The sequence below is a fragment of the Rhinopithecus roxellana genome, chromosome 14, assembly GCF_007565055.1.
Source record: "Rhinopithecus roxellana isolate Shanxi Qingling chromosome 14, ASM756505v1, whole genome shotgun sequence".
In the NCBI taxonomy this organism is placed as follows: domain Eukaryota; kingdom Metazoa; phylum Chordata; class Mammalia; order Primates; family Cercopithecidae; genus Rhinopithecus; species Rhinopithecus roxellana.
The window spans coordinates 76464572-76489092 of record NC_044562.1 but is presented as its reverse complement, the minus strand read 5'-3'; the positions used below and the strand labels follow the sequence as shown (position 1 = coordinate 76489092).

At 38.9% G+C, this 24521-nt stretch overlaps 1 protein-coding gene across 4 annotated transcripts in view; it reads left to right on the top strand.

The window, feature by feature from the left end:
• DYNC1I2 (dynein cytoplasmic 1 intermediate chain 2) overlaps positions 1–10489 on the top strand; it is a 62252-nt gene extending 51763 nt beyond the window's left edge. For 2 of the 4 annotated variants that reach the window (XM_010377601.2, XM_010377600.2), the window contains exons 14-16: positions 5182–5322; positions 6930–7055; positions 8574–10489. In XM_010377601.2, coding sequence (XP_010375903.1) covers positions 5182–5322; positions 6930–7055; positions 8574–8684 — 378 coding nt within the window. In that variant the 3' untranslated portion in view covers positions 8685–10489. Of the gene's footprint in view, positions 1–5181; positions 5323–6929; positions 7056–8570 lie in introns of all 4 variants that reach the window. The other 2 variants (XM_010377598.2, XM_010377599.2) reach the window with 2 other exon arrangements.
• The last annotated feature ends 14032 nt before the right edge of the window (positions 10490–24521 follow it).

Below are 24521 nucleotides of genomic sequence, written 5' to 3'. Positions count from 1 at the left end.
TTTAGCTTAGTTTTAAGTTTTATTAAAATTTTGGTTTTTAAATTAAAAACAAACATTTTTGGCTATTAAAATGATCATGCTGTTGACATTTACTATATCTCAAAAATTTTAATTCACTATTTAAAAACATTATGGAAAATCGCAGATACAAAAGGAGAGGGAATAATACAATAAAACCATTATTGTTCCCAGCTTCCACAGTTAACACATGACCAATCTTGTCTATACTTATCTCTGCATTATTTAAAATCAAACCTATACATACCATTTCAACTATAAACATTCAGTATGTATCGCTAAAAAATAAAACCTCTTAAAAAAATACTACCATATCATTATTAAACCCCCCCCACAATGAACATTGGCTCCTTATTTTCATCAAATGGCCTATCAGTGTTCAATTTTTTTTTTTTCTTTTTACTATGTATTTGAAGAGGATCCCAAGGAAGGCCATCCATTTGCGATTGACATATCTTTTTTTTTTTTTTTTTTGAGATGGAATCTCACTCTATTGCCCAGGCTGGAGCGCAGTGGCGCAATCTCGGCTCACTGCAACCTCTGTCTCCCAGGTTCAAGTGATTCTTATGCCTCAGCTCCCCGAGTAGCTGGGATTACAGGCGCCCACCACCATGCCCAGCTAATATATATATATATATATATATATATATTTTTTTTTTTTTTTTTTTTTTTTTGAGACGGAGTCTCGCTCTGTCACCCGGGCTGGAGTGCAGTGGCCGGATCTCAGCTCACTGCAAGCTCCGCCTCCCGGGTTTACGCCATTCTCCTGCCTCAGCCTCCCGAGTAACTGGGACTACAGGCGCCCGCCACCTCGCCCGGCTAGTTTTTTTGTATTTTTTTTAGTAGAGACGGGGTTTCACCGTGTTAGCCAGGATGGTCTCAATCTCCTGACCTCATGATCCGCCCGTCTCGGCCTCCCAAAGTGCTGGGATTACAGGCTTGAGCCACCGCGCCCAGCCATTTTTATAATTTTTGTAGAGACGGTTTCACCATGTTGTCCAGGCTGGTCTCAAACTCCTGGCCTCAAGTGATCTGCCTGCCTCGGCCCTCCTCGGCTCTCCTCGGCCTCCCAAAGTCCTGGGATTACAGGCATGAGCCACCAAGCCCGGCCACAATTGACATTATCTTCTAAGTTCCTCTTTAAAGTAGGGTTTGCATCCCTCTTTTTTTTTCTTGCTGTTTTATTCTTGAGGAAGAAACCAGGCTGGTCTCTGTTGAGTTGGTGCTGTAGGGTTTCTTAGTCTCAATTTTGCATTCCTGTGATGTCATTCATATTAATGTGTGTGGTTGCAGATTGTTTATGTTTCCATAATGAGACGTTTACCCTCATAAATGACTTGGTTATCCACCAGACATTATGTTAATGTCTCTTCAGTCTTTTTGGTCATCTGAAGCTCATTCTATAGTATATGATGCAGAAGGTGCCCACAGGTGCATTATTCCCATATTCCACGAAAGTATATGATTATGAAGGTTAGTTTGATTGTTTATAAAATCCATGACTTACATTTTCTTTCTTTGCATACCTTAGTTACTCTATGGACTTCTGGAAAAAAGCATTGCTGTCACAAAGTCTGATGACAATCTGATTTTCTTTTCCCTACTTGCAGTTTGGTCTTTAAAAACCTGGGTGATCAAATGATTTTTTCCCTTTTCTTTAAAGGGTCAGTGTTCCTAGATACGCAGGATACCTTTTCAATATGTAGTTTCAAGCTGTCTTATTTTAGGAGAGTTCTTTTGAGTTGTTTTTGGTATTTGTTCTGTATTACTGCTTTGGTTTTCTTCTTCAGGACCTGCCATTGTAGATGTACCTTTGCTGATCTTCTTTATCACTTTTTCTAAATCACCTTATCTCTTCTTTTAAAATTAGTGTCTTTTTAAATAACAGTTTTATTGAGCAAAATCCTTACACCATGAAATTCACCCTTTTAAAGTATACAATTCAGTGGTTCTTAGTATATTCACAGAGGCATGCATTATTGCCAGTATCTAATTTTAGAACATTTTCAAATTTTAGAAAGAAACGTTATACCCATTAGCAGTCGCTCCACATTCTCCCCTATCCCCCACAGCTCCTGGAAACCACTAATCAGTCTGCTTTCTGTCTCTTTGGATCTGCCTGTTATGGACAGTTCATGGCCATTTCATGGAATCATTCAACTGTGTACTGGCTTCTCTCACTTTGCATAATGTTTTCAAGGGTCATCCCTTCATGTTGATATTTCTTGTATAGGTGTATTGTTCCTTTTATAGCTGAATGATACCCCATTGTATAAATATACCACTTTTTGTTTATCCATTCGTCAGATGAACAATTCAGTTGCTTCTACTTTTTGGCTATTGTGAATAATGTTGCTGTGAATGTGCAAGTTTTTATTTCTCTCGGATATATCCCTAGGAGTGGGATTGTTGGGTCACATGGTAACTAATTAGTACTTTGAGGAACTGCCAAACTAATTTTCAAGTGGCGGCACCATTTTACATTCCCCAGCAAGGTATGAAGGTTCTGATTTCCCATATCCTCACCAACGTTTGTTACTTTTTTATTCTAGCTATCCTAGTGGTATGAAGTGATACCTCATTGTGGTTTTGATTTGCATTCCTCTCACGACTAATGGTGTTGAGCATCTTTTCATGTATTAATACTTATTGGCTGTTGTAAGCACTGTGGACACAGTGATGTATCAGATACATGGTTTTGCAAATATTTTCTCCCATTTTGTAGGTTCTCTTTTCACTTTCTTGATGATATCATTTGAAGCCCAAAAGTATTTAATTTTGATATAGCTCAGTTTACCTACTTTTTCTTTTGTCATTGTGCTTTTGGCTTCTTAACTGAGAAATCATTGCTGAGTTCAAGGTCACAAAGATTTACTTGTATGCTTCCTTTAAGAGTTTCATAGTTTTGGCCAGGCGCAGTGGCTCATGCTTATAATCCTAGCACTTTGGGAGGCCGAGGTGAGTGGATCACCTGAGGTAAGGAGTTCAAGACCAGCCTGGCCAACATGGTGAAACCCCTTCTCTACTAAAAATACAAAAATTAGCTGAGCATGGTGGTGCATGCCTGTAATCCCAGCTACTTGGGAGGCTAAGGCAGGAGAATCACTTGAACCCAGGAGGCAGAGGTTGCAGTGAGCTGAGATCGCACCACTGCACTCCAGCCTGGGTGACAGAGCGAGACTCTGTCTCAAAAAAACCAAAAAAAAGTTTCATGGTTTTACTTTCCATTTAGATCTTTGATACATTTGAGTTAATTTTTCTGTATGACTTAAGGAAGGAGGGATCCAGTTTGTTTTATTTTTTTTAGTTTTTTTTAGACAAAGTCTCACTCCCATCGCCTAGGCTGTAGTGCAGTGGCGTGATCTCAGCTCACTGCAGCCTCGACATCCTGAGCTCAAGCCATCCACCCATCTCAGCCCCCCAAGTAGCTGAGACTATAGGTGCATGCCACCATGCTCAGCTAATTTTTGTATTTTTCATGGAGATGGGGTTTTGCCATGTTGCCAAGCTAGTCTCAAACTCCTGAGCTCATGTGATTCACCCGCCTTGGCTTCTCAAAGTGCTGGGATTACAGGCATGAGCCATGGCGCCTGGGCCAGCTTTATTCTTTTGCATATGTATATCTAGTCTTCCCAGCACCATTTATTGAAAAGACTATTCCTTTCCCATATAATTTTCTTGACACCACAATGAGTTTTATGGAATCTGACTGAGATCCTTTTCTTTGCTATTGTCTGGTAGTGAAATGAATTTTTCTGTACTTTTAGGAGGGAGGGAATGGGCAAGGATAGCTTTCTTAGCTCATTTTCTAGGTTAAAGCTCTCTCCTCTCTGGCTTTTGCAAAGTGAAAATACATGTATATTGTGCTTTCTGACATGTGCCTTTTCTGCTTCTCTCCACCACTTCTATCTGAACTTTTTGCTTTGTCTCTTTTGTCCGGCATTCTACAACTCAGATTCTACTCCCAGCAGTTTCTCTTCTGTGAGACTTTGTCTTGGAAAGGAACTTTGATTTGTTAATTTTGAGAGTTTATAGCACCCAGACTGTACCATGAGACCTTACTTATACTGCACTGTAGTCTGCTTGCGTTTACAGTTGACCCTTGAATAATGCAGGGGTTAGGGGTGCCAGCGCCCATCCCAGCAGTTCAAAATCCACATATAACTTCTGACTTCCAATAAACTTAACTACTAATAGCCTACTGCTGATCAGAAACTTCACTGACAACATAAACTGTTAACACAGTTTTTATGTTATATGAATTATATACTGTCATCTTAAGGGCAAGCTAAAGAAATGAAGATGTTAAGAAAATCATAAAGAAGAGAAAATATATTTACTATGCATTAAGTGGATGTGGATCATCATAAAGGTCTTCATCCTTATCATCTTCACAGTTGAGTAGGCTGAGGAGGAAAAGAAAGAGGAAGGGTTGGTTGTGCTGTCCCGGGGTGGCAGCGGCAGAAGAAAATATGAGTATAAGTGGATCTGTGCAGTTCAAACCTGTATGGTTCAAGGGTCAAATGTATTTATAAACGGAATTGTGCCAAACTGTCTCCTAGTTTTTGCTGCTGTTCTCAGATTGGCCCACCACACTGTCCAGTGAGCATCTGCTATGACTGTGAGGTTCTGTTCTCCACCTGTCAGAAGTTCTTGTGCCTTCCTTCATCTTCTTCCCACACAGATACTGATACCATGCAAGTCTTGTAGTTGTCAGAGGTTTGTTTCCACCTGATTTTATCTGGAAGTTTGTTTCCTGATTCTGCTGTAGATGTTGTCTGTGAATCTTTGCTCTTCCTGCCCTCATTGCTTTATCTGAGTTTATGGGGAGATCTAGAGGAGATTTAAAAAGTACACTGCTATTGCTGTTATCTTCCCAGAATCTTCTCATTGACAGATGCTTTTGAAGCATGTTCTATTTCTTTTTTTAAGCAGTATGGCATCTACAAGTTAAAAAGAAAATGCAATCAATAGTTGATTCTTAGTTTATAATACCAGGTAATTCTGTAGTGAAACAAATTATAGCAACTTTTTCTAGGCTGAGTTAAATATCATAAAATGTTATACTTGTTGAATGTATGTCTTTTTTTTAACAGTGATAAGTAGTTTAATGATTTGTATGTCATATATGGACTATGCTAAAAATCAACTTTTCTCCTTCAGAATAACAAGCCTTTGTATTCATTTGAAGATAATGCAGACTATGTTTATGATGTTATGTGGTCACCTACCCACCCAGCCCTGTTTGCCTGTGTGGATGGCATGGGGAGATTGGATTTGTGGAATCTCAATAATGACACAGAGGTGAGCAGGAAGATAACAAAAATTGCATTGAAAAATAGAAAATTGGATATTTATTGAATAATTTGCGAAATTCCTTTTATTCCAAAGAATGTAAAAGGGCTCTGTGATTGTAGCTTCATCACAAAGAACTCAAATAAGCTTTGTACCCTAAATAATAAACAGCATGCTGTGAAGAACTAAAGGGAGAAATAATGTTGACAGGAGCACTGGGGCATTTCCTTTTACTTCTGAAAAGCACTATCATGTCTCTAATGTCCTGGCAAAGTCTCATTCATAAGATAACTGGGATATTTTTCATTCATAGGCTAGCAAGCAGATAGTTTCAGACTGTTGAAGTATGTTAACCTTAATTCTGAATTTCTAAATTATCTCTTAGCCTTGATAGCATTGTATAATCATCCATAAACATTAATCTTAGCCTGATTTGTTTGAAGGAAGGAAAAATGTATTTTGATTTTTGATGAGTTTTTTTCCATGAAGGATTGAAAACAGAGTATTACTATAAAATGAATATAGAAACTGTCAAATTTCCTAATTGCTGTACTAAAATCACTTATTAGCAATTAAATTTAATTGCAACTCTTATTTATTTTTAGTCACATGTATTTTTACCAGCTTAGAGAAGCTTAAAATGTTCTTAGAATTCTTTTATATTGCTATTGGTAATAGAATTAATATTAGTATTTCTATCAATAACAATTATTGAGAGAGAGTCAACTCAGATCTCCCACATCTCTTCCTAGTTACCTAGAATGGTACCAATTTTGTTTTCTTTATTTGGATTTCAGTCTTAGAGGTTTGAGATTACAATTAAATGTGGATTGAAATGTAGTATTTCTTTATAACAATTTTGGTATTCTGTGTATGGGGTTAAATTATTTGGGGATGACTAATACAAAGGATTTTTTTGTAAAATTTCAAAAATTAAAAAAAAATTTATCATACTTTTAGTCTGAATCAAACACTGAATGTTTGCTCCATGTGTAGCAAATAAAACTCTTCTTCCTTAGCAAAGAAGAGGCACAGTCAGATTCCAGGGAGCTGGTGCCATTGTTTTGGTGCCATCATCCTGGCTCTATCCCACTAGCTCATGGAACAGGAGGCTTTAGACAGACTCATACTGCACCTTCAGTATGAACTGTTTCTAGGAACAATGAGTCAAATACAGGTTTCAGCTAATAGAGATACACGCTACACAAGTGATTCCTGTCCTCTACAATCGAACCATAATCTGTTTATGAGGGCTTTTGAAGTGTTTTATTTTTAAATGGGTTTTGGCCATGTGTTTTCAAATAGCTTGACTTCTTAAAGACATTAAAACAACAAAAAGGGACTCTTTATTCAAGAGAAGACCTTTCAAAATAATGTGTCTAATCTTCTGAGAATTTTTTATACAAGGACTTATTTTCGCAAACCATTTTCAAGGATTGACTATAATGTCATTCATAATATATCACTGAAGAAGAAAAAAGTTGGGGAAATTCTCTATCTATTTTCATCTTTGTTTTTAAAAATGTAGCCAGATTGAGAGAAGAATTACTGTTTTACATGTTTATAGAAATCTTGATGAAACTTTTAACACTGTCCTTTATTTTAAATGACTTTAGGTACCAACTGCCAGCATTTCTGTGGAGGGTAATCCTGCTCTTAATCGTGTGAGATGGACCCATTCTGGCAGAGAGATTGCTGTGGGTGATTCTGAAGGACAGATTGTTATATACGATGTGGGAGAGGTATGGGACTCCCTGCCTATAATTTTGACACTTCTATTTAGTTGCGTTGTAGTAAAGGCATCTTTGTGGCTAACCCTAGGCTTTGAGGTTTATGAGTTGTATAAACTGTATGGTTGTAAAGATAAAATTTACTTTCTACCACAGAAGCAACTCTTGAAATATTTTCTTTCTAAACTGAATGGTCTTTCTCCCATGCAACAGATTTTGAGGGTAATATAATAAAGACATTGAAAGTACCTTGTTTCTTGATGCATGCATTGCTGGTAATTAGAAATTCTTTGGGGAGAAGTTTGGAGTTATAGGTGGACTTTGGGGTTTTCTTGATATTGAAATAAGATTTATTTTTCTGTATTCATTAATTTGAGCCAAGTAGTAGAAACCAAAAGTAATATCTGCTACTACAATTGAAGAACTGAATTTTTAATTTTAATTAATTTTAATGTAAATAATCACATGTGGCCAGTAGCTACCCTACTGGATAGTGTAGATTTAGAAGCAGGCACAGCCATTTGCCACGGTGAGTGGTTTGTGCCCCTAACATGACAGTGTCAGACTCCTATGATATTATAATGGCAGTTATCGAAAATATTTGTTATTGGGGCCGGGCGCCGTGGTTCACACCTATAATCCCAGCACTTTGGGAGGCTGAGGCGGATGGATCACCTGAGGTCAGGAGTTCGAGACCAGCCTGGCCAACATGGTAAAACCCCCCCGTCTCTACTTTAAATACAAAAATTAGCCAGGCGTGGTGGCACATGCCTGTAATCCCAGCTACTCGGGAGGCTGAGGCAGGAGAATCACTTGAACCTGGGAGGCAGAGGTTACAGTGAGCCGAGATCGTGCCACTGCACTCCAGCCTGGGCAACAGAGTTGAGACTCTGTCTCAAAAAAAAAATTTTTTTTATATATATATGTGTGTGTGTGTGTGTCTATACATATATATATATATATATGTGTGTGTAGCTGCCTCTATGAAGTAAAGCATCACAAGCCTCTTTTGCCACCGGTGCAACACTAAAGCAGTGAATAGTAGCATAGCTTTTGATGAAGGAGTTAGGGTATCAAGAAAGATTACCTTATGTTCCAAACAAAAATACTTACAAGAAACCAGCCCCCTTATGAAACCATGCTTCAAACATTGTTTCTTACGGAAAAAAACTCAGTTATTTACTGTATGCAAGAATACAGTAAAAACAATTTTAAGGAATTCCTCTCCAGCAGAATCCATGAGATGGTACATAGGAGTTATATTTACAAAGCATCATTGTCATTCTCTCTTGGATTGGTGGTGATAATAGCCAAGTCATTTCTGAGGCTGTCACAACACACTTCACAAACACCGTCTTTTGTTTTGAAATGTTGTAAATCATTGTTATAGTCCCCATAATTATGGAAAGGCCATTCAGGTCAATTATTACTTTTTAACAGAAAAATTATTTGAACACAAACTGAATAATAGTGGGTAAAATGATCTTTTATTTCATTGTATATAAAACATTGTCTTTCTTTTAATAGCAGATTGCTGTTCCCCGCAATGATGAATGGGCACGGTTTGGCCGAACACTTGCAGAAATAAATGCAAACCGAGCTGATGCAGAGGAGGAAGCAGCTACCCGAATACCTGCTTAGTTCCTGAAAAGGGGAGTGTAACTAGTGGATTTGGGAAAGGTTCTTAAGTAGATCCCGAGACTGTTTGCATGCTTCTATCTAAATGATAATTATAAGGAAATTTCATGGATTAAACCATGGGTTTAATGCAGTAAGGAAACTTACAATGTCCTTTTATATATAACATGCATCTCGTTTTGGATTTGTGTCATTTTTTAATATAGCTGATTGACTTCACAGAAAGCAGCTTTTTTGAATTCTAATACACAGGTGTATATTTGGTATTAGTTATTTTGAATTCTTTTCAACTTATAACACTGTATACAGTTATTTCTAAAGCACAGATGAAATAAGTTCTGCATATTTTTAAATGATCACAGTTCCCTGTTATACAGATAATGTTCTCACTACCCATAATATATAGGAACATTGTTTCTCCTTGGCCATAGTATGCATACACCTATCCATGTTCAATTCTGACATCCTTTGTTGTCTTTATAATTCATGTGGTAGTTAACTATAAATAAAAACAAATATGCGTTAACTTTTCAAATTTTCATTTTTACTCCTTACAACTTGAATTTTTCCATCTTTTATAAAATATATTTTTTCCATATCTTTCTTTAAGCTCCTGCTGTAAGCAGCCATCTCAAAGCTGTGTGCTCTAAATATACCATGTGGTATATACTATAGATCTCCCAGTGCATTGTGAATTGATGTCTAGATAATCTGTTGGTGAAAAAATTTCCCCTAGGTTAACTTTTGCTTTACTACTTTATATTCTTTCCATCTAAGACATATTTCCTTTAAAGGATAAATAGAAAGCTGCCTATAAGCACTGATTAAGAACTATGTATGTGACCTCACTGAGAGTAAAACCTTTGAGAGAAATTGATTTCATAATTTCAGTAGCCATAAAGGCAAAGTGCTCAGATGGACCATACTTTGGCATTAAAATCTGCATCTTGAGATCTGTTGCCACAGCATTGTCTACAAGTCAGAAAGGTAGGTGACAAATATCTAAGAATTAGTATTGAAATCAGTGAATTTCAGGAATAGAGGAAAGGACTATGATCAGATCTTGATTTTATCTACTTTAAATTGTCTATTTACTTGATCCCAACCTTTTGTACTTCTGAAGTGTAACTGTCTTTTATTCAACAGAACATGAACTAGGAAGAAAGATTAGAAATCAGAATTTGAACATTTTTCTTTTAATAATTGTAACAAAGATTTGTTGGGAGAGAAATTTCCAAATAATGAGTAGTGTATAGTGTAAGGAACAATTGACCTGGAATTATTGGCCCCAAACTCTCATTCTTACTGAAGCACCTAAGAGAAGTGTGATTTTAGCCAAGTCTGTGCCTCATTCTTTATATGTGGGAATTAAGTTTTGATTTAATGATTTCTGAATTTTCTCTCAGCTCTACTCAGTTATGGGATATCAATATATGAAACTGAATATAGAAAAGTAGGCAATTCTTTGCTTTTCTATATTCAGTTTCATAAATGGATACCCCATAATTGCCCATTATATACCAAAGACAACATCTCAAGTTATCTCATTGTAGCAGTGTCTGTGAGTCAAATCTTTAATTTTAGCAGAATCACACTGTCTTTATATAGAAATATTCATGTACTCACTACTCATGTAGTTACTGTATCTTTACCTTCGGTTTGTAAAAATGACTAAAAGTAGGGAAAACAGGTGTTAAAATATAATGGATAAGAAAAGGTTGGAAATCATATGTCAAATCAGATGTTCCTCAAACTCCAGGTGTTGTGTTTAGTTGTGAAAGAAAGAATAAAATTGTTTAAATGTTTTACTTTTTGGGAATGACTTCTCACCTTCTCCCCCAGAAAATGCGATGTATACCTTTGCCCATTCAACTTTAATCTGTATTTTTAGGAACACACAAATTTACTTTAAGGAATTACCTTTAAAGTTGACTATATAATAGCAAAAGAGAAAGTATTGAGACTGTCAGTGTGGATATAGAAGCTTGGATTAGGTTGATTAGAAGTGCATCACAGTTCTTTATACTTTTAGAACTAAAAGGCTTATAATTTTGAAAAATATCCAGTTACAGAAATTGTACCTTATCAGTTGTACTTTTTTTCTGAGTTTAAGAAAACAAGCTGTAGCTTTCTGGTTAATTTCTTAATTTTTGTTGTTTGGTTTTTGTCTTTTTGAATGGAACATTAAAGTTTATTACCTTTATGTTAAGGAATATCCAGCTTCACAGACAATTAACTTGCAATAAATCTCTGAAATAATTATTTTTTGGTATTTAAACCAAATATTCATTGGTAGAAGCTTTCTTCCTATTTACAGATCCAGTTCCCTATAAAGTTTAGAAAGTCTCTTTATATAAAATGTTGTTACAATAATGCTGAAATACTGCATCTCGAAGGAATGGATGACTTAAAATTTAGTGGGAGGAACTATAGGAAAGTAGTTTTAGGAATGATTGGTCCTTGTCTTTCAGTGTTGTTAGAATGTTTTAGTCTGTTCTGTACTAGTGTGGATAGACTGTAATATCCACCCCTTGAACCATACAGAAAGACTTGAATGGATGAGTGAAAATCTGTTGTGAAGCATATCATACTATTTTTCCTTATATTGAGTAGTGCATTATTTTTAAGTCAGAAATCCAGTAGGTTTTCTTTTTTCCCTAAAGCGCTGTCATAAATTTCAGTGGTCACCTGCCACTCACTAGGCAGTGCATTTTTAAATGTCTTTTCCACAACCCCAGTGTTTCAACATTGATATTCTAATAGTTTTCTAAATGAGAAGACTGTATAATTAAATGTATGCTAAAGAGAATGGAGCTCCAAGTGCAGCTCCAGATGCTGCTTATCTAGGGTGCTGGTGTCATGTCTCAGTCTTCAGGATAAGCTAAGGCTAAATAGCCAACAGCTTTGCTTCTTCTTGATGACTTAGTGATGGGGTTCCCATTGAGTTTTGTTTTTAATCCAAGCTACACAGCAACAAGAAAGGAGTTCTTGCTTTCCCGATACCATCTTGCTGATTGCTAGGCCAGCAGTCCCCAGCCTTTTTGGCACCAGGCATCAGTTTCAAGGAAGACAATTTTTCCACGGACCAGGGAGGTTGGGGAGGTGGTTTCGGGATCAAACTGTTCCACCTCAGATCACCATCAGGCATTATTAGATTCTCATAAGGAAGGAGCTCACACAACCTAGATCCCTAGGATGGGGAGCTCAGGTGGTATTGCTCACCCGCCTGCCCGCCTGCCACTCACCTCCTGTTACATGGCCTGCCATGGACCACTACTGGTTCTGGTTTGCAACCCAGGGGTTGGGGACCCCTTTGCTTGGCAACTTAAGGACCTTACAGGTTTGAGGAACAGTCACTCCTAACTTGGACCTTATCATTTACTAATTAAAAATTATCGATGCTGTGAAATTATTAGAGATCTGGCTTACAAATCTAGGGGCTCCTAATGCTGTCAAAGAATTAGAAATTGCCCCAAAGGCAATATTAAGAGAACAGCCATTTTCAGTATTTCTTTTGAAGGGGAAGATTACAATTAGGAACATTCTTTAACCAATTTTTTCAAAAGTTTTACAGCCCCCAAATGGTAGTAATTTGTTTGTACTGTATTACATTTTGTAAATCCTTTTCATAAATAGGAAACATGTTATGGAGTCCATCTTAAAGAAAAATCCTACACTGCTAACCAGAATACCAACTATAAGACTTGGAATTCCTCACACTGGAAGGCTTTTCACAATAGGCCAGTTCTCTCATTCCTTTTGTTGGACTTTAGGTATTTAGATTGTCTTTCTGCCTGCCATGTTCACAATTCCCAAACTTCTAAAAGTTCAAATGGATGGCAGGTATTTTAAGTGTTCAGTATGTAGCTTTTAGCCACTGATAGTTTCCACATAGCCAATCAGCAGACTTTTACAAACTTTTATAAAATTATGGTATTTTGTGTTGTTAGTTTCATAGCAGGAATCCCAGTTTTGGCTTCTTAATATTCCATTACCAGTTCCCAGTCAGGGGATGGAACAGCTTGCACTCAGGTAAGCTTTCTGAAAGGTCTGTTTCACTTTTTGAGGTCACTTATTCAGGTCTCTGGTAATGTATTATCCTGCCTCTCTTATAATGTACTTGATTTGGTCAGAAAGCTGTGGGGCAGTGATTGTATAGATGTAGAACACACCTGCGTTGGGCTGAACATGCAGAGACCTGACACTGTGACTCCTGAAATCAGGTATACCAGTGGTAAGACTTTGATAGCAAGTAATTTTATCTTTTGTGAATTTTTGTACTAGGTTTGTTTTTTTTTTTTTCTGAACAAGGTAATGGAAATGCATTGAAACAAAATTTCTTATATTTAAGAGTGGCTTGGTATATGAGAGAAAGAACACTAGGCACAAAAGACCCAAGTTCTATTCCTGATTTCCCCCATTTCTAATAATGTAATCTAGGACAAGGGTAAGTATTATCATCTTTTAAATGAGGAAAATATTTGCTTTCTGTGACAATTATGTGAGAAAATGTATATGTGAAGACCTTTGTAAATTATATTACAAAGTACTATACAAATAAGGGATTTTATTTTTCATTTTCTTTTTAAGAGTATAAGAATGGAGAGAGACCATCTGTGTACCCCTCTGTGCAATGTAACGAGCTCAGGATAAAGTGGGTTGGTGTTCAAGAAATTAATGTTTTAATTCTAGGAAATCATATAACTTAAACCCTCAGCAGAATCCTCAGGTGTTCAGGAGTAGCAGTGAACTGAGAAAAATACTAATTGCTTTTGATCAGTGATATTTTTTCTAGGAATGTTTTATTACATTCTGTGATAAAGTTACAGATTATGCTTAGTTGAAAAAAATGACCCATTCTGAATTTCTATCCTAGACTCAGCTGTTGCTCTTCTGTTAGTTATATACAGAACATCGACTATGGTATCTGGAGCCTGTGAAAAGGGGAAGTGGAACTCCTTTTTTGAATCAATGAGAGAACAAACTTGGTTCAAGACTACATAGTTACACAGTGGCAGAACCGGAATCAGTCACTTCTCTATAAATCTAGGAACAACAGCTATTCAGCTGTAACACTCTTTACATAGTACTTCTCCCTTCCCTAGGGTTAGTCCCCTTGGAAATAATGTGTGCTCATGTGAGAAGATGATCACTAAAAGGAAGACCTTTGTTCCTTAAGGAACTGTGTATTGGCTGTCGGGCTTACAGGACACCTTGAGATCAGTTCTGCAGAAATAGCTCTTACCTGCTTCTTATCTGGATTGGCAGGTAGGGATCTCTCTTACTGTATCCAAAATGTGATTTCCAGAAACAAGTCAAAACCTGATATAATAAATACCCACTGAGGAAGAAACGTGTTTAAATGACTAGCCCCTTATTAACGGGCCTCATTTCTAATAATGTTTGATATAGTCATGAATTTGTCAGTACATTAAGGGTTCTTAAATGGATTTGAAGGAAACTTCATTTTCTAGAGGTAAAAGAAATGATGAGCCTTATTTTTCCTCAAACTCAGGAGTTACTTAAGTAGTATTTGTGTCAAGAAAAAATGTTTATTTTGTGCTTAAAGTCCAATAAGGAATAATACAGTATGATGCAAAGAAGACTGCCCCCTGAGTTTCCTGCTCCTCATCTTAGACAAATTCTTCCTCTCTAGACCTTCCCCCTCTTTGCTGTAAAATGAGTGCTGCAGTATCAGCATTACCAGGGAATAACTGGAATAATACATTCATGTAGATCAGATGCCCCAAAATGCTAAATGAATGTTAAGAAGATGTGGTTTAATTGGAATTATGTCAACCGAGAGGAAATAATTGACTCCAAATATTAATATTTAGTTTGGAGATTAGCCTTTTCAAACATGGTAGTCTTGAAATTTATATTTCTAGTTCTAACAGCCTTGAATTTTAAGAGTCAACTTATGTTGAAACTCGGTTAACCATGTCTTTGGACAAATGTTTTCACCTGTCTAAGCCTATTCCTTCATCTACCACTTCTCAAAGAAGTTATGAGAATTATACCCGAATATATGTGAAAATGCATGCTAATCTATGAAGCACCATACAGGTATGAAGCACTGGTATTATGGAAGGTAATAAGTAAATAACCTTCAACACGTTCAGTATCTGATCTTCAGTAGCTCCTGTAAGCTTTGCAGGCTCTGTCTCCTGGCTGTTAGAGGTTAAAAACAGGCTCCTAGAAGTTCAGGTATCTCTGCTGACACAGCTGCTTTACCACACAAAGCCTTCCTGACCAGTTGGGATTCACTTATAATCTTTATCTTAGCTTTTTTATTCTGCTTCTGAAAGAGAGCGCTAAATCAGTATAAGTTAAAAAAAAAAAAAAAAAACAGTAGAGATGAGAGTAACATGAGAACCTACTCAAAGATCTTTTACCATTACTTTATACTTAGTGGAAATGTACAGCTGTTTCTAAAGTTACCATTTCCTCTGCCTTACAAAGAACTGGCCTGTGTACATTCTGACCATGTAGTAGTAATAACTGCTGCTATTTACTGAGCATTTATTAAATGATATATATATATACACACACACAGATGTGGGAAATATGATTGCTGATTTACAAAAGAGGAAACTGGTGTGTAGCCAGTTTGCATGATGTAAATGTTCCCACCATGGCCAATTGCAAACAACAAATGTAGTATCAATGAAAATGGAATTGGGAAGATACACATATAGTGGCCTCTCATTGGACTGGTACAAGCCAGGTCCAGCATATCCCTGGGACTAGGGGCATTAAGCGAGTCATAGTTTAGGAACTAAACACAAAGTCTTGATTTTAGAGTTGTGTACTTAACCAAGTTGCTGTACTTTTATGATAGTTTTCAGCTCAAATAGGCCTACATATAATACTACATATTTAAAAGACCACAAAGCAACTCTTTGTGAGAGAGAGGAACTAGGATTGCTCTTCTGGCTTCTAGGAAATTGATTCTAGAACTTTTTTTTAAAAGTACTTTAAGTTCTGGGGTACATGTGCAGAACGTGCAGGTTTGTTACATAGGTATACACGTGCCATGCTGGTTTGCTGTACCCATCAACCCATCATCTACATTAGATATTTCTCCTAATGCTATCCCTCCCCTAACGCCCCACCTCCAGACAGGCCCCAGTGTGTGATGTTCCCCTCCCTGCATCCATGTGTTCTCATTGTTCAGTTCCCACTTAGGAGTGAGAACATGCAGTGTTTGGTTTTCTGTTCTTGTGTTAGTTTGATGAGAATGATGGTTTCCAGCTTCATCCATGTCCCTGCAAAGGATATGAACTCATCCATCCATCCATCCATCCATCCATCCATCCATCCATCCATTTATTTATTTATTTATTTATTTATTTATTTATTTATTTATTTGGAGATGGAGTCTCTGTCACCCAGGCTGGAGTGCAGTGGCGCGATTTCAACTCACTGCAAGCTCCGCCTCCCAGGTTCACGCCATTCTCCTGCCTCAGCCTCCTGAGTAGCTGGGACTACAGACAACCGCCATCTCGCACGACTAATTTTTTTTGTATTTTTTAGTAGAGACGGGGTTTCACCATGTTAGCCAGGATGGTCTTGATCTCCTGACCTTGTGATCTGCCCGCTTCAGCCTCCCAAAGTGCTGGGATTACAGGCGTGAGCAACCACACCCGGACGAACTCATCCCTTTTTTACGGCTGCATAGTACTCCATGGTGTGTATGTGCCACACTTTCTATATCCAGTCTATCATTGATGGGCATTTGGGTTGGTTCCAAGTCTTTGCTATTGTGAATAGTGCCGCAGTAAACATACATGTGCATGTGTCTTTACGGTAGAATGATTTATAATCCTTTGGGTATATACCCAGTAATGGAATTGCTGGGTCAAGTGGTATTTCTGGTTCTAAATCCTTCAGGAATTGCCACACTGTCTTCCACAATGGTTGAACTAATTTACACTCCCACCAACAGTGTAAAAGCATTTCTGTTTCTTCGCATCCTCTCCAGCATCTGTTGTTTCCTGACTTTTTAATGATTGCCATTCTGACTGGTGCGAGATGGTATCTCATTGTGGTTTTGATTTGCATTTTCTCTAATGAGCAGTGATGAGCTTTTTTTCATGTTTGCTGGCCGCATCATTGTCTTCTTTTGAGAAGTGTCTGTTCATAACTTTGGCCCACTTTTTAATGGAGTTTGTTTGTTTCTTGTAAATTTGTTTAAGTTCTTTGTAGATTCTGGATATTAGCCCCTTGTCAGATGGATAGATTGCAAAAATTTTCTCCCATTCTGTAGGTTGTCTGTTCACTTTCATGATAGTTTCTTTTGCTGTGCAGAAGCTCTTGTAGTTTAATTAGATCCCATTTGTCAATTTTGGCTTTTGTTGCCATTGCTTTTGGTATTTCAGTCATGAAGTCTTTGCCCATGCCTCTGTCCAGAATGGTATAGCCTAGGTTTTCTTCTACGGTTTTTATGGTTTTAGGTCTTACATTTAAGTCTTTAATCCATCTTGAGTTAATTTTTGTATAAGGTGTAAGGAAGGCATCCAGTTTCAGTTTTCTGCATATGGTTAGCCAGTTTTCCCAACACCGTTTATGAAATAGGGAATCCTTCCCCCATTGCTTGTTTCTGTCACGTTTGTCAAAGATCAGATGATTGTAGATGTATTATTTCTGAAGCCTCTGATCTGTTCCATTGACATATATATATCTGTTTTGGTACCAGTGCCATGCCGTGTGGTTACTGTAGCCTTGTAGTATAGTTTGAAGTCAGGAGTGTGATGCCTCCAACTTTGTTCTTTTTGCTTACGATTGTCTTGGCTATGCGGGCTCTTTTTTGGTTCCATATAAAATTTAAAGTAGTTTTTTCTAATTCTGTGAAGAAAGTCAATGGTAGCTTGATGGGGATAGCATTGAATCTGTAAATTACTTTGGGCAGTATGGCCATTTTCATGATATTGATTCTTCCTATCCATGAGCATGGAATGTTTTTCCATTTGTTTGTGTCTTCTCTTATTTCCTTGAGCAGCGGTTTGTAGTTCTCTTTGAAGAGGTCTTTCACATCCCTTGTAAGTTGTATTCCTAGGTATTTAATTCTCTTTGTAGCAGTTGTGAATGGAAGTTCACTCATGATTTGGCTCTCTGTTTATTATTGGTTATAGAAATGGTTGTGATTTTTGCACACTGATTTTGTATCCTGAGACTTTGCTGGAGTTGCTTATCAGCTTAAGGAGATTTTGGGCTGAGATGATGGGGTTTTCTAAGTATACAATCATGTCATCTGCAAACAGAGACAATTTGACTTCCTGTTTTCCTAATCGAATACACTTTATTTCTTTCTCTTGCCTGATTGCTGTGGCCAGAACTTCCAACACTATGTTGAATAGGAGTGGTGAGAGAAGGCATCCTTGTCTTGTGCCAGTTTTCAAAGGGAATGCTTCCAGTTTTTGCCCAGTCAGTATGATACTGGCTGTGGGTTTGTCATAAATAGCTCTTATTCTTTTGAGATATACGTTCCATCAATACCTAGTTTATTGAGAGCTTTTAACATGAAGGATGTTGAATTTTGTCAAAGGCCTTTTCTGCATCTGTTGAGAAAATCATGTGTTTTTTGTCATGGGTTCTCTTTATGTGATGGATAACATTTATTGATTTGCGTATGTTGAACCAGCCTTTCATCCCAGGGATGAAGCCAACTTGATCGTGGTGGATAAGCTTTTTGATGTGCTGCTGGATTCGGTTTGCCAGTATTTTATTGAGGATTTTTGCATCGATGTTCATCAGGGATATTGGCCTGAAATTTTCTTTTTTGTTGTTGTGTGTCTGCCAGGTTTTGGTGTCAGGATGACGTGAGCCTCATAATATGAGTTAGGGAGGATTCCTTCTTTTTTATTGTTTGAAACAGTTTCAGAAGGAATGGTATCAGCTCCTCTTTGTACCTCTGGTAGAATTTGGCTGTGAATCCGTCTGGTCCTGGACTTATTTTGGTTGGTAGATTATTACTGCCTTCATTTCAGAACTTGTTATTGGTCTATTCAGGGATTCAACTTCTTCCTGGTGTAGACTTGGGAGGGTGTATGTGTCCAGGAATTTAGTCATTTCTTCTAGATTTTCTAGTTTATTTGCATAGAGGTATTCATAGTATTCTCTGATGGCAGTTTGTATTTCTGTGGGATCAGTGGTGATAGCCCCTTCTCTTATTGCATCTATTTGATTCTCCTCTCTTTTGTTTATTAGTCTTGCTAGTAGTCTATCTATTTTGTTGATCTTTTCAAAAAACCAGCTCCTGGATTCCTTGATTTTTTTGGAGGGTTTTTTGTGTCTCTGTCTCCTTCAGTTCTGCTCTGATCTTAGTTATTTCTTGTCTTCTGCCAGCTTTTGAATTTGTTTGCTCGTTTCTCTAGTTCTTTTAATTGTGATGTTAGAGTGTCGACTTTAGATCTTTCCTGCTTTCTTTTGTGGGCATTTAGTGCTATAAATTTCCCTCTACACACTGCTTTAAATGTGTCCCAGAGATTCTGGTACCTTGTGTCTGTTCTCATTTGTTTCCAGTAACTTATTTCTGCCTTCATTTCGTTATGTACCCAGTAGTCATTCAGGAGCAGGTTGTTCAGTTTCCATGTAGTTAAGTGGTTTTGAGTGAATTTCTTAATCCTGACTTCTAATTTGATTGCACGGTGGTCTGAGAAACTTATGATTTCCATTCTTGTGCATTTGCTGAGGAGTGTTTTACTTCCAGTGATATGGTCAGTTTTAGAATAAGTGTGATGTACTGAGAAGAATGTATATTGTTAATTTGGGGTGGAGAGTTCTGTAGATGTCTATTAGATCTGCTTGGTCCAGAGCCGAGTTCAAGTCCTGAATATCCTTGTTAATTTTCTGTCTCGTTGATCTGTCTGATATTGACAGTGGGGTGTTAAAGTCTCCCACTATTATTGTGTGGGAGTCTAAGTCACTTTGTAGGTTGCTAAGGACTTGCTTTATGAATCTGGGTGCTCCTGTATTGGGTGCATATATATTTAGGATAGTTAGCTCTTCTTGTTGCATTGATCCCTTTACCATTATGTAATACCCATCTTTGTCTCTTTTGATGATTGTTGGTTTAAAGTCTGTTTTATCAGAGACTAGGATTGCACCCCTGCTTTTTTTTACTTTCCATTTGCTTGGTAAATATTTCTGCATCCCTTTATTTTGAGCCTGTGTCTTTGCACTTGAGATGGGTCTCCTGAATACAGCACACTGATGGGTCTTGACTCTTTATCCAATTTGTCAGTCTGTGTCTTTTTTTTTTTTTTTTTTTTTTTTTTTTTTTTTTTTTTTTTTTTTTTTTTTGAGACAGAGTCTCCCCTCTGTCGCCTAGGATGGAGTCTAGTGGCACGATCTCGGCTCACCACAACCTCCGCCTCCCGGGTTCAAGCGATTTTCCCACCTCAGCCTCCTGAGTAGCTGGGATGACAGGCCTGTACCACCACGCCTGGCTAATTATTGTATTTTTAGTAGAGACAGGGTTTCACCATGTTGGTCAGGCTGGTCTCAAACTCCTGACCTCATGATCCACCTGCCTCGGCCTCCCAAAGTGCTGGGATTACAGGCGTGAGCCACCGTGCCCAGCCAGTCTGTGTCTTTTAATTGGGGCATTTAGCCTATTTACATTTAAGGTTAATATTGTGTATGAATTTGATCCTGTCATTATGATGCTAGCTGGTTATTTTGCCTGTTAGTTGATGTAGTTTCTTCATAGTGTCAATGGTCTTTACAATTTGGCATGTTTTTGCGGTGGCTGGTACCAGTTTTTCCTTTCCATGTTTAGTGCTTCCTTCAGGAGCTCTTGTAAGGCAGGCCTGGTGGTGACAAAATCTCTCAGCATTTGCTTGTCTGTAAAGGATTTTATTTCTCCTTCACTTATGAAGTTTAGTTTGGCTGGATATGAAATTCTGGGTTGAAAATTCTTTTTTTTAAGAATGTTGAATATTGGCCCCTTCTCTCTTCTGGCTTGTAGGGCTTCTACAGAGAGATCCGCTGTTAGTCTGATGGGCTTCCCTTCATGGGTAACCCATAGTTTCCCTCTGGCTGCCCTTAACATTTTTTCCTTCATTTCAACCTTGGTGAATCTGACGAGTATGTGCCTTGGGGTTGCTCTTCTTGAGGAGTATCTTTGTGGTGGTCTCTGTATTTCCTGAATTAAAATGTTGACCTGTCTTGCCAGGTTGGGGAAGTTCTCCTGGATAATATCCTGAAGAGTGTTTTCCAACTTGGTTCCATTCTCCTCGTCACTTTCAGGTACATCAATCAAACATAGATTTGATCTTTGCACATAGTCCCATATTTCTTGGAGGCTTTGTTCATTCCTTTTCATTCTTTTTTCACTAATCTTGTCTGCTTGCTTTATTTCATTAAGTTGATCTTCAATCGCTGACATCCTTTGCTGACATCCTTTCTTGCGCTTGATCGATTCGGCCATTGATACTTGCATATGCTTCACAAAATTCTCATGCTGTGTTTTTCAGCTCCATCATGTTATTTATGTTCTTCTTTAAACTGGTTATTCCAGTTAGCAGTTCATCTGACCTTTTTTCAAGGTTCTTAGTTTCCTTGCATTGGGTTAGAACATGCTTCTTTAGCTTGGAGGAGTTTGTTATTACCCACCTTCTGAAGCCTACTTCTGTCAATTTGTCAAACTCATTCTGCATCCAGTTTTGTTCCCTTGCTGGCGAGGAGTTGTGATCCTTTGGAGGAGAAGAGACATTCTGGTTTTTGGAATTTTCACTCTTTTTGCGCTGGTTTCTCCCCATCGTGGATTTATCTACCTTTGGTCTTTGATGTCGGTGACCTCGGATGGGGTCTCTGAGTGGATGTCCTTTTTGTTGATGTTGATGCTATTCCTTTTTGTTTGCTAGTTTTCCTTCTAATAGGCCCCTCTGCTGCAGGTCTGCTAGAGTTTCCTGGAGGTCCACTCCAGACCCTGTTTGCCTGGGTATCACGCAGGCTGCAGGACAGCAAAGATTGCTGCCTGTTCTTTCCTCTGGAAGTTTTGTCCCAGGGGGCAGCCGCCAGATGCCAGCCAGAGCTCTCCCATATGAGGTATCTGTCAGCTCCTACTGGTAGGTGTCTCCCAATCAGGAGACACTGGGGTCAGGGGCTCACTTGAGGAGGCAGTCTGACCCTTAGCAGAGCTCAGACGCTGTGCTGTGAGATCCACTGCTCTTTTCAGAGCCATCAGGCAGGGACGTTTAAGTCTGCCGAAGCTGCGTTCACAGCTGTCCCTTCACCTGGGGGAAGGTGACATCTGTCCCAGGGAGATGGTGGTTTTATCTCTAAGTCCCTGACTGGGGATGCTGCCTTTTTTTTTTTTTTTTTTTTCAGAGATGCCCTGCCCAGAGAGGAGGAATAGAGAGGGGCAGTCTGGCCACAGCAGCCTTGCTGAGCTGCAGTATGCTCTGCCCAGTTCCATCTTCCAGTTGGCTTTGTTTACACTGTGAGAGTAAAACTGTCCAGTCAAGCCTCAGCAATGGTGGACGCCTCTCCCCCCACCACGCTCGAGCATCCCAGGTCGAGCTCAGACTGCTGTGCTGGCAGCGAGAATTTCAAGCCAGTGAATCTTAGCTTGCTGGGCACTGTGGGGTTGGGACCCCCTGAGCCAGACCACTTGGCTCCCTGGCTTCAGCACCCTTTCCAGGGGAGTGAATGGTTCTGTCTCACTGGCATTCCAGCCACCACTGGAGTATGAAAAAAAAAAAAACTGTGGCTAGCTTGGTGTCTGCCCAAACAACCGCCGAGTTTTGTGCTTGAAACCCAGGGCCTTGGTGGTATAGGCACCGGAAGGAATCTCCTGGTCTGCAGGTTGTGAAGACCATGGAAAAAGTGCAGTATCTGGGCCCGGAGTGCACTCTTCCTCACAGTAGTCCCTAATGGCTTTCCTTGGCTAGGAGAGGGAGTTCCCAAACACCTTGCACTTCCTGGGTAAGGCAACGCCCCACCCTGCCTCATCTCGCCCTCTGTGGGCTGCACCCACTGTCCAACCAGTCCCATTGAGATGAACCAGGTACCTCAGCTGGAAATGCAGAAATCACCTGCCTTCTGCGTTGATCTCTCTGGGAGCTTCAGACTGGAGCTGTTCCTATTTGGCCATCTTGCCAGCAGTCGATTCTAGAACTTTTTACTCCTCTTCTTGTTAGCTCAAACTACTGGAAGAAACTAGTTAGATATGGAATATGTTTCCACTGGCTGAAAAAAATGGTAGTAGCTATAAGTGGCTTACCTACAACTCAGCAGGACTACTTTATGACATCACTGTTTGCAGGTATGCTGCCTGGACCCACTTAGGAATCACTCTTTCTCCTTCCTAGGCCCTCCCCTAAAATTTACAGGCCCTGAAGCAATAGGTAGGTCAAGATATTTCAGTGTTATAAATCAAGCTTAAAAGCTACTAAATTATATGCACAACATGCAAGTCCACCTTAGATTTTCATACTTCTCAGAATTCCATTCCCAAAGATGACAGCCAGCGGGGAGCCAGCCTGCAGCACATTGCCCTCCTTCTTTTCCACCAGCTCCTTCAATATTCTGAAGGGCTTCACAGGAACACTTGTGTATTCTTCAGCCTACATGCCTAAGTTTTTCCACAGCCTTGCTGCTGCCCCTTGGCCACCTTTTCGACCAGGGTAAGTTTGGGCAAAAGATAGGCCTTGTGAAAGCCCTGAAAGTTGAGCAGTTTAGGCAGGCAAATCAGGGTTCCAGGTACCTTGAACGTGGTCTAGAAGAGAATGAAGTGAGTTCCCGGTAGGCATAACCCATTGGCCCTGCAGACTTTTTGCCCCCTGGGAAAGAACACAGCTACAGGAGGGCCTCTAAAATGAGGCACCTGAGGGCAGTGCTGGACCTGTCTTTTCTCCTAAAGTCAACTGAGTCACTTTTTAAAAGATAATTCTGTTGTCCCTAATGTTATTTTTTCAATGCAAATAAAATTGTTTATCACTGAATACTATTTCATGACTCCTAAGAGTATTCACTACTAGAAATCGGTGTTTAGTATTAACAGATTCATCACAAAATGTGTGTTAGGAAGCAGGGAAAAGAGCTGATATTTTAATAAAACCTTGTAAATATGTTCTGCGAATTACTAGTTGCACAGCACATTTTGTAACTATAGGATCATCCCAGGAGTCACTTCAACAAGAGAATGAAAAGAGTTTTCTGTTTGCTTTAAGTGCTATTAGTGAGATTGGATCAAGATGGCAAACAGAAGTATCTGCTCTCCCTCTAAACTCTAAATTCCATAAAGTGCTATAATAAAACAGAAGAAAAATAAGAAATCTGCTATAGCACTGAAAGATGAGAGGGCTAGCAGTGGAATAGAAATTTGGAAGAATGCCAGAAACATCAAAAACTGGTAGGATCAGAGTTATTGGCAAACAAAATGATAGGGAATCATAATTCAAAACAGGCAAGACTACTATAAAAGGAGGCATGGGTTGGAACCCAGAGTCAACAGATGCAAAGAGCAGGAGGGTTCCCTGGAGTACCGGACAGGGTACATTAAGGAGCTGATTCAGAATAGCTATGCAAGTCCCATTCCCCAACCACAGACCGAGTGGTAGACAAAAGGAGTGTCTCTGGCCAGCCTATAACATAACTGAGTGATGCCACCGGAGCTGGGAAAGCAGGGCAATACTCCCAGACACTTGCTGACCCGCAAGAGGAGAACAGAAGCCCATACACTAGTTACCCCTTATCCATGGTTTGGCTCTCCCCAGTTTGTTACCCATGGTCAACACAGTCCTAATATATTAAATGGAAAGTTCCAGAAATAATTAATGAGTTTTAAGTTGCAGGTCATTCTGAGTAGTGGTATGAAATCTTGTACCGTCT